The sequence below is a fragment of the Rhinatrema bivittatum genome, chromosome 14 (assembly GCF_901001135.1).
Source record: "Rhinatrema bivittatum chromosome 14, aRhiBiv1.1, whole genome shotgun sequence".
Taxonomy (NCBI): domain Eukaryota; kingdom Metazoa; phylum Chordata; class Amphibia; order Gymnophiona; family Rhinatrematidae; genus Rhinatrema; species Rhinatrema bivittatum.
The window spans coordinates 6,654,936-6,666,863 of record NC_042628.1 but is presented as its reverse complement, the minus strand read 5'-3'; the positions used below and the strand labels follow the sequence as shown (position 1 = coordinate 6,666,863).

General features: G+C 45.9%; 1 protein-coding gene across 1 annotated transcript in view; it reads left to right on the top strand.

Moving 5' to 3' along the window:
- Positions 1-2,394: 2,394 nt before the first annotated feature.
- Positions 2,395-11,928, top strand: part of MYO15A (myosin XVA) — a 96,460-nt gene continuing 86,926 nt past the window's right edge. Inside the window, exons 1-5 of the mRNA XM_029577208.1 lie at positions 2,395-2,477; positions 4,158-4,221; positions 4,313-4,422; positions 8,359-8,433; positions 10,204-10,300. Coding sequence (XP_029433068.1) covers positions 2,395-2,477; positions 4,158-4,221; positions 4,313-4,422; positions 8,359-8,433; positions 10,204-10,300 — 429 coding nt within the window. The remainder of the gene's footprint in view (positions 2,478-4,157; positions 4,222-4,312; positions 4,423-8,358; positions 8,434-10,203; positions 10,301-11,928) is intronic.

Genomic DNA, 11,928 nt, shown 5'->3' with positions numbered 1-11,928 from the left:
ATATTAAGCAAGTTGCTCCCAAGATACCCTTTGACCAATTTGAAACTGAGGATGACCCAGGTAGATATGCAGTTGTGATGCCACAAGTTCAGAGGATGGGCTCTTTCCAAGGACCCAGCCATATGACCAGACAGGGATGGTCCAGACACCACACAGTGAACGTACATGAGATGCATGGCTCATGGTCCTCTGGAAAATCTCTTCATATTCCTCCTCCTGAGAACTTTGGCAGAAGGCCACCGAGAAAGCAAGACGCTGTAAGCAGTTATCTTACACATGGGAAAAGGAGAACTGATACTGATTGGGAAGATGGCATCAATAAGAGACTGCCATGGCATGATAAGGTAATGCAGGCTTTCTTTCTTATAAGTGTTCACTGCTTTGACGTAACTACAAATTGCGGGATATTAAATAAGAAATTATAGCTGCAATAAATTGCAGTTTGCATGCAGTAGATTTATTGGTAGCATCCTGCCAGGAACAGGTGTGGCTACAGAGCTAATATTAAAGTGACAAAGTAAGGACTGACTTTATTTGTCCGAAAGGGGCAATGTAACAACAGGTAATTTTCTCCAACCTTTTCTTCCTTCTTATTTCCATTTCTTGTTCAAGCATTGGGGTCCTAATACGGCTTTACATTTTGCCATCTTGTTGCTACTGTAAAAAAGCAGGGCATTCCCAGATTCATTTGGGGTGAGATTTGGAAATGGGGGCTGGATGAAAATGCAGCAGTGTTTCAGGAGTCGTGCGAGCTATTAGTCTATTGCTCTGTTGAATACTCAGGCAGCCCTCAGGAGGCACCTTGGTAAGCAGTGATGTGGGTTTTGTTTAGAGGGTAAAGCTGCAATTATCAGTGTTCTCAAGGTTCTTTCAAGTGGCTTTAAAAGCTTGGGCAGAGAGGCGAAAGCTGGTTTTACCCAGCAAGAATCAGATTGTATGATGCCTTTTCCCAATTCTTAATTTCATAAGGACAGGGTTTAGCTGGTGCCTTTCCTACATTAATACCGTTACCTCTAAGCCTGTTGTTCATGCAGTGCACCCAGAAACTAATTAAAAAGATCTCCAAGTAATTAATAAGCCCAGGTACAGACACTGGATTATTGGCAAGGAAGGAAATGATTTAGTATTATTAAGGAACCTTTTTGCCATGATATTGATATTGAAGATCCTGGTTCCCACTGAGTTACCAGTGCAGTGTAGAGGTCAGTGCCCAGACTTGATATTGAAGATCCTGGTTCCCATTGAGTTATCGGTGCAGTGTAGAGGTCAGCGCCCAGACTTGATATTGAAGATCCTGGTTCCCATTGAGTTATCGGTGCAGTGTAGAGGTCAGCGCCCAGACTTGATATTGAATATCCTGGTTCCCATTGAGTTATCGGTGCAGTGTAGAGGTCAGCGCCCAGACTTGATATTGAATATCCTGGTTCCCATTGAGTTATCGGTGCAGTGTAGAGGTCAGCGCCCAGACTTGATATTGAATATCCTGGTTCCCATTGAGTTATCGGTGCAGTGTAGAGGTCAGCGCCCAGACTTGATATTGAAGATCCTGGTTCCCATTGAGTTATCGGTGCAGTGTAGAGGTCAGCGCCCAGACTTGATATTGAATATCCTGGTTCCCATTGAGTTACCAGTGCTGTGTAGAGGTCAGCGCCCAGACTTGATATTGAAGATCCTGGTTCCCATTGAGTTATCGGTGCAGTGTAGAGGTCAGTGCCCAGTCATGATACTGAAGTTCTTGCTTCTTTCCCCTTTTCCATCACTCACTGGATGACTTTAAGCAGGGCACTAAATGTCAGATTGAGAGAACAGGTGAAAAGGTGGAAGTTTGCTTGCTTGCACACTTTGGAAATAGTGCAGGCCTTCTTCCATGCAAGTTTTTTGCACTGTTTTGGCCAGTCCAAAACCTCCTTAAGCTCAGGCATGGATTGTAGTCTTCAGGGCAGGGTATTTTGAATGGGCACTACATAAATTGTAAATATTATTATGAGCTTCTTTTGAGATGAGAAATAGAAGTCATATATGGTTGCCAAATGTCTCCTTTTTTTCCAGGACAGGCTGACCCAGTCCTAGTTTTACCCCGGTGCATGCATGGACTTGTAGTTCTATATTTCAAGGCAACTCAGAAATACAAGCCCATGCATGGTTATGGCTTAAAATCAGGACTGGATCATATTCCTGAAAAAAAAATGTAATTGATTTTCAACCTCATCACTAAAGTCTTCAGCTATCAGAATAACTTGGGTCTGTTGGACCCCTGAAATTTCACAGGTAGTAAAGCCCTGTGCTATTGCTTCTCATCTCTGCAGCCCCAAATAATATCCTGAATGTAGCCTGCTGCAATTGTCCAGGCCCTGAAATAGCATTTTCATTCTGTCGCTTGTTTCCTGAGGTTAGATGCACTCTGTCCGCAACTTGCCGTCCATGAGGCACCGGGAGAAGTCTGAGGAAGATGGGCTGGAGGACATGACTCAGCTGCAGTAAGTAGTGGGCATGGTTTGGATTTTGTTGTAAATTAGTAAAGCACAGTTTTCACTTGAGCTCTATCCAGCTTATCACTGTCTCAGCAGGGACCTTTGAAATGACAGAACTATTCCGAAAGCATTCAATCAATGGCAGGTAGAACTTGCATTTTAAGGCTACACAAAACCTAATCTGAATATGGATCTTGGTGCCTTGAGTCCCTGTATAAATAGCAAAGCTTGTGTGCCACAGCTCAGGGATGTGTTTCTTCATCATTTTTGCTGTAAATGTATCTCCACGCCACCTCAGGTTTCTGTAGTCCTGCAAACTATTGCCACCAGGAAGAAGACATCAGTAGGCTCGGGAACATTCCGGTCTCTCATGGGTGTTGAGTTCCCGAGCAAAGGCCTGGGCGTAAAGCTAGACCATGAGCACAGGGGAGCAGCAGGCCTAGTACTGAACACCTGGGAGATCCTCAAGTAATTAATGTTTAGGGCTGGCTGCGGGACCTGGGGGTTCGAGTCCCGGCTCGGTTCTCCCGGGGCTGGGGGTGCTGCACAGACCGCGTTCACGGCCTCTGGGGGAGGGGAGTGGTAGCCATTATGTGGGGCCCAGGGTTGGTGAGGGAGACCTGGTGCATGGCTCTCAGTTGAGGAGGGATACGCCCCTGGGTAATTGGAAATAAAGGCTCCTGATACCAGATCCCAGCCCTGGTTCTGACTGACGTAGAAACCCAAAGGGTCAGGAAGGAGGTGCCAGGTCAAAAAAGAAATTGAATATCCACCCGTTACAGTTTTCTTTTATTTAAAGACTTGTCCCCGAGTGGAGCACTCAGAGAAACTCAGTTCAGGATTGAGCCTAGAACTGTTATACCCCCGATGCAAGCTCGCAAAGTGGGGTCCGTCTGCTCGCGGTTAAGTGTTCAGAATGGGGTGAACAGAGAGGAAGAACAGATTCACTTTGCGGGCCTAGGGGATAATTTCAGGAAAGATGTGCCTGAGGTAGGAGCCGAAAGAGGACTGCTAAATCCCCTCTCTGCTGTGGAACTGGCCCTTGCTCTCCTCCATTGCGTAAAGGTGGATGGGAGGGAGCCAAGGGAGAAACCAAGCTCCTCATGGCTGAACCTAATCAGACAAAACTGTGCCCGAAGTTGCTATTTCGCTTCTCTGGCCGCGTCCGTAATGAAAAAAAAATAAATCTATTTTTCATAATTAAAACAGCAGCATTTATCCCGAAACTGTGAACAGATGTCATCTACTGCAGTTCAGTTCACGAAGGCTCTGCTGCTTGTCAGATTTTATCTAAAAATTAAAAAAAAAAAAAAAACCCACAACAGAAAAAAGCTGCAGAAATCCTAAAATGATTAAGACAAGTAACACTGGGTTACCGAGGGCCAGACTCAGGTATCAGGGAAAGGCTGAAGGAAGAACAGCGTGGACCTTACGCCCGGCCCTTTCCCACAGGATTTTCATTGCACCTTTTTTTTTTTCCCCCCCCTGTGAGATTTTATTCTTCCCTGCAGAAACTGCAGCTCATTCCAGCTCCATTTCAAAACCGTGCCGGCCAGCTGATCTGCTCTCTTTGTGTCCCACCCTTAAAGTTCGTCCTGAGATCCTTTATTTGCCCCGGTGCCAGCCCCGACAGGAAGGGATTTCACCTCGCTGACCGGTGCGTGTCCCCCTTACTGTGCCTTGCAGGGATCTCCAGGAGGAGGCGATATTAAACAACCTGAAGATGAGGTTTGACAGAGAAATTATCTATGTAAGTGATTCGGCCTTCCAAGCAAGCTCCTCCTCTGCTCTCTGCACTTCCTGGAATTAATAATAATAATCGCCCTCTGTTTTCCTTTCAGACATATATTGGCAGCATCCTGGTGTCCGTGAACCCCTATAAAATGTACAACATTTATGGCACCGAATACGTCTTACAGTACGAAGGCAGGTCCTTGGGCGAGAATCCGCCGTGAGTACTCCGAGGATTTGTTGTCTTCTGCCGTGCTCGTCCACTTCCTGGGTGCCCCCACAGCTCGGGAGGTGGGGGGTCTGCGCTTCCTTCTCTACAGTTTCTACCATTAGTGCTCGCAGTTTTCCCGTTCCACCCCCTTGGCAAAGGCAGAGAACTGGCTACTGGTCCCCGGATGGCTGGCAGCCCCTATGAGATTCAGTGCCGAAGCCAGGCATTCGCACTTTTATGTTTTAAATAACTTTGTAACACGGCACATGAAGACCAAAATGGTCCATCCAATTTAGGCAGCTGCACACATACAATTTCTTATGGAAGCTATCACCAACTGCCCCTCTCCCAACTCTTTTACCCGTCTTCCCAACCCCTTTCCCACCAGGGTCCTCCACATCTGTCCCAAGCGTGCCGAAAATCCGCCAAGACGATGGCCTCCACCACCTCTGCCACTAGGCCATTTCAGGGCCTGCCACCTTCAGCTTTCCTCTCATAAAACCTATATCCAAGGCAACACCAGGCCCCCCTCCCCCATCTCACTAAGACTGGGGTAAACAAAAGATCTGCCTCCTCTGTGGTCAATGAACCATGGTCTTTCCGTGCAGGTCATCCCACCCTTCTTGGGCCGCACAATGCAATCATAGCAGCGCTATTCAGGGGTGTAACCGCGGCTCCATCCAGGCTGGCCCAGTGCACTCTTGGAAGCACAATGGTTGTTTCGAGCCACTAAGCCGACTACCAAGAAGAGTGTGAGGGAATATAGAGACAGGAGAGGCCAACCAGTGGTACTATGATATTTATGGACAAAGCACAAAATTAGAAGCCCCAATGAAGCCACTTCAACACAGAAACTTCTTTCTATGCCCAGCCAGCAGTGGACAAGGATTATCTCTCACCCAGATCTCCCCCCTTTGGCCAGAAGTGAATGCCACTGCTCAGGTGCAGTCTATGGCGCTGTAGCTGCGATGATGAGGAATTCGCGGCTTCCTTGCACACAGAGGGATGGGATTCCATATTTCGCTTCTGTACGTGCAGATCTGAAGTCTTCTCCCTTTCCAAGCACTGTTGCAATTATCAGTAGAGATCGCTTGGCTGAGCTGCTACAATAATTCCGTTACCACCTGCTCCAGAAGGGCAGTCCAGGCAGCCCTGGAGTAACCATTAAGCAAAATGGGCTCGTGCATGGAGCAGCAAGAGAAGGGGGGGCATCGAGCACGGAAAATGTGCTTTTTTCTGTTGCCCCCTAGTTATAAGTAAATAATTTTCTTATCTTGCTTACTGCTATTTAGTGTTAAATACAATTCAATAGAAGTTTATATTTAATATGCTTGTGGAGCATGGCCTCTGTAAGAAGAGTGAGTTTTTAATCTCTTATTTCACCTTCAGCACTTATTGAGTCAATGTCTTGTCACTTAAGCAAAGGAAGGGCCGAGGGGGCGCCATTGTTGGGCTGTGCTTAGGGCATCCACCACATAGCTGTTCTTACTATTTGCTAACGGCCGAATTTTCAAAAGGCTGCACGTGTAAAATCCGGGAGAAATGCGCGTGTCCGGGCTGAGCACGCCCCGAGTGCATTTTAGAAATGGCCCAGCCACGCGTGTATCTCCCGGTACGCACAGAAGGGGGCGGGTCATCCAAAAGGGGCGGGGTCTGGGCCGGGAGGGGCGGGGCCGACTGTCCCAGGGAAGTTACTTCTACTTGGAAGGAGCAGTAAGTTATAAAACAAAACATTTTGGCTTGCTAGATAGAGGTTAGGGATCAGGGAGGAGAGGGGAAAAGGTAGGAAGGATGGTTAGAGGGATAGGGAAGTTTCCTCCCAGTCCGTTCCTTAATTGCAGTGGACTGGGAGGGAACTGGGAAAGGCCCTACTCGTGTCACCGTGCGTATTTTTTGTAAATCCCCCTCCCCCGTTGCACTCGTGACACAGCACCCGCCTGCACATGCACGCGCCGATATTAAAATTGGCCGCGCATGTGCGCGTGGGAATCGTATTTTATATCCATGCGCATTTATAAAATCGGCGTGTCCACGTGCGCGCCGGGAACCAAGCGCTCATGGACGCACGTGCTCGTTTTTGAATATTGATCACTAAGTGTCACAGGTAGTATGAGCGCTGTGTTGTGCATGGTAATAATATTTATTATTTATAAGATGCCTTCTTTGTGCTGCCCAGGAAAATAATTGTCACTAAACTTTCTACACTAAACTCAGACTCCTAAAATATTAACTCGCCCCGTTTTCTGGTTTTACTGCATCCTTTCTTGCTCTTATTCCTATCTTGCTTTTCTTTTTTATTAATATACTTTATCACATATGCCCTCACACTTTTTGGAATAAAAAGTGGGCACCTTTAATTATGGCCATATTCCATGTTTAAAAAAATACCTTTCTTGAGTTCACGCTTCAGCTGTCTGTGCTGTATTCATGCTTTACATGTATCAGCGTGAGGCCTGCAATGGGATCTGATGAAGATCTGCTCTTCAGCTGTCTGTGCTGTATTCATGCATTATATGTATCAATGTGATACTTGCATGGGACTTTAATGAAGATCTGCTCTTCAGCTGTCCATGCTGTATTCATGCTTTACTTTGTATTAATGCAAGGCCTGCAATGGGATCTGATGAAGATCCACTCTTCAGCTGTCTGTGCTGTATTCATGCGTTACCTGTATCAGTGTGATGCCTGACTGGGGCTCTGATGCAGATCCACTCTTCAGCTGTCTGTGCTGTATTCATGCTTTACCTGTATCAGCATGAGGCCTGCCTGGGGCTCTGATGAAGATCTACTCTTCAGCTGTTTGTGCTGTATTCATGCTTTACCTGTATCAGTGTGAGGCCTGCATGGGGCTGTGATGAAGATCTGCTCTTCAGCTGTCTGTGCTGTATTCATGTCTTACCTGTATCAGCGTGAGACCTGCATAGAGCTCTGATGATCCTCTGCTCTTCAGCTGTCTGTGCTGTATTCATGCTTTACATGTATCAGCGTGAGGCCTGCAATGGGATCTGATGAAGATCTGCTCTTCAGCTGTCTGTGCTGTATTCATGCGTTACCTGTATCGGTGTGATGCCTGACTGGGGCTCTGATGCAGATCCACTCTTCAGCTGACTGTGCTGTATTCATGCTTTACCTGTATCAGCATGAGGCCTGCCTGGGGCTCTGATGAAGATCTACTCTTCAGCTGTCTGTGCTGTATTCATGCTTTAACTGTATCAGCGTGAAGCCTGCAAGGGGATCTGATGAAGATCTGCTCTTCAGCTGTCTGTGCTGTATTCATGCTTTACCTGTATCAACATGAGGCCTGCCTGGGGCTCTGATGAAGATCTACTCTTCAGCTGTCTGTGCTGTATTCATGCTTTACCTGTATCAGCGTGAAGCCTGCAAGGGGATCTGATGAAGATCTGCTCTTCAGCTGTCTGTGCTGTATTCATGCTTTACCTGTATCAGCGTGAAGCCTGCAAGGGGATCTGATGAAGATCTGCTCTTCAGCTGTCTGTGCTGTATTCATGCTTTACCTGTATCAGCGCGATGCCTGACTGGGGCTCTGAGGATCTACTCTTCCGCTGTCCGTGCTGTATTCATGCTTTACGTGCATCAGTGTCAGACCTGTATGGGGCTCTGAGGAGGATCAGTACAGCTGCGACTCCATTTGCTACCAATGTTGGGAGTAGCTAAGGAGACAGTTCTTTCAAAAACACCCTGTGCGCCTTTCTCCTCAGTACTGAAATATACAACATGAGAAAGGAAGTTAGGGATTCTTAATTATTTTTTTCCCTTTAAATGACAACTGAACTGTCTATACAAAAATTGGCTAGTGTTGTGTCTTTAAATGACCTTTTCGAGGTCCCACAGTGAGAGGCATTGAGCATGACTGAAGTGGGATCCCTGTGCACTGGCCATGCTGGTCCTTGCCTGTGACCATTAACATTATGCTGTCTTTTTCAGGCACCTCTTTGCTATCACAAACGTGGCCTACAACAAAATGATGGATGCCAAACACAACCAGTGTATTATCGTCAGGTGAGGATTTTAGAGGAGTGCTGTGCTACTATAAATCGAGAGGGGAGGGCATTCAATAGTTGTCCAATGGCATCAGATTATGCGAACAAATATATTCATTACTTATTAGCATGGAGTAATATGAAGCAGACATTGTTTAAAGCAGTAAAACTAAGCCTGTGCTGTTGATAAGATTTATATGGTTAAAATCCACTTTTAACAGCATTAATCTAACTGGTTAAAAATTATTTCCCCCTCCCTACCACAATATCCAGCTAAAATCTGGATTAAACAAAATCTCTCAGGGCTGAGGTGTGGCAGGCAAGGGTTTCAGATTTAGCTGGTGAATGAGGAATATTTAGCAGTAACCAGCTAAATTTGTCCTCTTAAATATGGCCACACAGACGGCATCTTTAAATCTAACTGCACAACTTTTGTGTTGTTCGATTTACCTGGATAGTCGGCTGCAGCTGTAGCAAAGTGAGCTGTGACTGAATAACCTGGCAAAGTTAACCGATTAACTCCATCTCTCAGTGGCTCTATGTGTGATATTTAACCGGTTAATTCCATCTCTCAGTGGCTCTGTGTGGTATTTAACTGGTTAATTCCATCTCTCAGTGGCTCTATGTGTGATATTTAACCGGTTAATTCCCTCTCTCAGTGGCTCTTTGATATTTAACCGATTAACTCCATCTCTCAGTGGCTCTATGTGTGGTATTTAACTGGTTAACTCCATCACTCAGTGGCTCTATGTGTGATATTTAACTGGTTAATTCCATCTCTCAGTGGCTCTTTGTGTGATATTTAACCAGTTAATTCCATCTCTCAGTGGCTCTATGTGTGATATTTAACTGATTAATTCCATCTCTCAGTTGGCTCTATGTGTGATATTTAACTGGTTAATTCCATCTCTCAGTGGCTCTTTGTGTGAGATTTAACTGGTTAATTCCATCTCTCAGTGGCTCTTTGTGTGATATTTAACCGGTTAATTCCATCACTAAGTGGCTCTTTGTGTGATATTTAACCAGTTAATTCCATCACTTAGTGGCTGTATGTGTGATATTTAACTGGTTAACTCCATCACTCAGTGGCTCTATGTGTGATATTTAACTGGTTAATTCCATCTCTCAGTGGCTCTTTGTGTGAGATTTAACTGGTTAATTCCATCTCTCAGTGGCTCTTTGTGTGAGATTTAACCAGTTAACTTTATCACTCAGCAGCTCTCTGAGAATCTACCCCAAATCTCCCATTCAATAAGCCCAAAGGAGAGCTGATAGAGAGCAGGTGAGATTTCATCCTCTCCCAGGGAAATGTTGAAGAGCTAGGGACATAGGGTTAAACAACGGTGTATTGGTTTTCTTGGTTTGTTAAAAACTAAATTCGGGAGATGATACACCTGGCGCCAGCAGAAGTGAATTTCTTTTCTGTGTATGCAGTGCACCTGCGGCCCATCCTAAATGTGCACATTTGCACTGATGTAGGGGTGAAGATGGCAATTTTGAGTCCCTCCCCCCCACACAATGACAACAATTGGCATGTGCTAGCCACAGGGTACCAGAAGGGAAGGCTTGGCTACCATGGGAAGCGACAGCTTCTTCCTCTGTCATAGCTTAAGGGTCGTTTATGCTGATGATGGTCTCTGGGATCATGTGGCTGAGGTCACAGGAGCACCAGCAGCATGGAAGAAATGCTGTACATGGGGCATTCAAGTTTCTACAACCTCCCTAGGAATCTTTATCTTTTCTTGCTTTGATTTGAAAGTAAATTTAACTGCTTTTCCTTTTGTTTTAGCGGTGAAAGTGGTTCCGGCAAAACGGAAGCCACTAAGCTGGTCCTGCGATACTTAGCAGCGGTCAACCAGAAGAGGAATGTGACGCAGCAGGTGGGAGTCCTGTCTCTGTCCTCTGCTCCTGTAATGCCTGACAGGCACCATAGCAGGCGGGAGGCCATCTCTGTCCCTTGTTACTGTAATGCCCCTTCTCCACTATTATCACACACCTGAAAACAACCGGCAGAGTCTTCAGACTTTCAGTGCAAGGTGGGCGGGGGAGGGCAGGCCAGCCTCCGTTGCTTAGTCTCTCTGGCACTCTCGCATTACTTCCTGGACACCTGGCTATCCCGGGATAGAGGCTGCTGAGCTATTGCAAAGTCAGAATACGCTAACACAGAAGCAGATTCCCTTAGCTGTCACAACAATGAAATCCTAGACAGGTGCCACCTCCGTACAGCGCTGTTCTTATTCACTGAACTCTCATAGTAAGCAGCCAAGACAGGGTCAGCGCAGCAGCGTTTGGCACCCTAAGCGAACCTTTGGTCCTCTGGCAGCTATTGGCGGCAGCTCCAGCACAGCGCTCCCTTCTTTGGCAGAACTGGTTCTGGCACTGCATCAGCAGTTCAGCTTCTTCTGTTTTCATAATAGGAGATGTATTGGTGTTTTAGGGCCTGGCGTAATATTGGCAGTGTTGCCTTTTCATAGATAACGTTGTTACTGATTGTGTGCTGGCAGTAAGATTGTGTGCTGGCAGTTTCGGTTTTGGAGGTTTATTCACTTTTTCAGAGGATTCATTGTCAATTTATTTTCAGTATCAAATTGAAGAAGGCGCAATTTTTAAATGTCTATAAAACTGTAACCCAAAGGCAGTATGTAAGTGGCTGTGTGCTGGAATGTGATGTGACTGGGTCCCTCGGCAACTCAAGTGAAATGTGGATGATTGATGCACTCATAATATTTCCATAACATTGGGAAAAATGAGCAATGCATCCATAATGCACATGCACCAATGCAGTTAACGGAATGCATGCATCTTTGCAGATTATGTTCCATCATTCCTGTGGTATTTCAGGTTGATTCATGAGTGCATCACTCATCATTGATGGCCCTGCTGATCCATCGGTAGATTGTTAATTGCCACTGCCCTGGGAATGCTAGAATAGAAGGGATGAGAAAGAGGAGACAGGTTCAGGGACAGTGGTGACAAAGTTATACAAATGAGGGGTGGGAAGGGTCCCTCCCTGTCCTCAAATGTCCAGTCCTGGTTTGTGGAAAAGTTGGCAACCCTTTTTGGGAGGGGAGGGATCTATGGGCCTGAGCTCTGGATCTTTGAAGTACCTAGCAAAGCCCATGCTGCTGCTGCTACTACTGCTGCTACTCTACTATTTAATGTTTGGGTATTTGCCAGGTACTTGTGATGTGGATTGGCCTCTGTTGGAAACAGGATGCTGGGCTTGATTGACCCTTGGTCTGACTCAGTATGGCATTTCTTATGTTCTTACTACTACTAGACAAAGGCTGTGCTGTACAGATACACATACTACTACTACTACTACTACTATTACTACTATTAACCATTTCTATAGCACTGCTACACGAATGCTGTGCTGTACAGATACACAAGCTACTACTTCTACTACTACAATTAATCATTTCTATAACACTGCTAGACATATATTGAGCTATACATACACGCACTACTACTTCTACTTTTACTATTAATCATTTCTACAGCACTTCCAGAT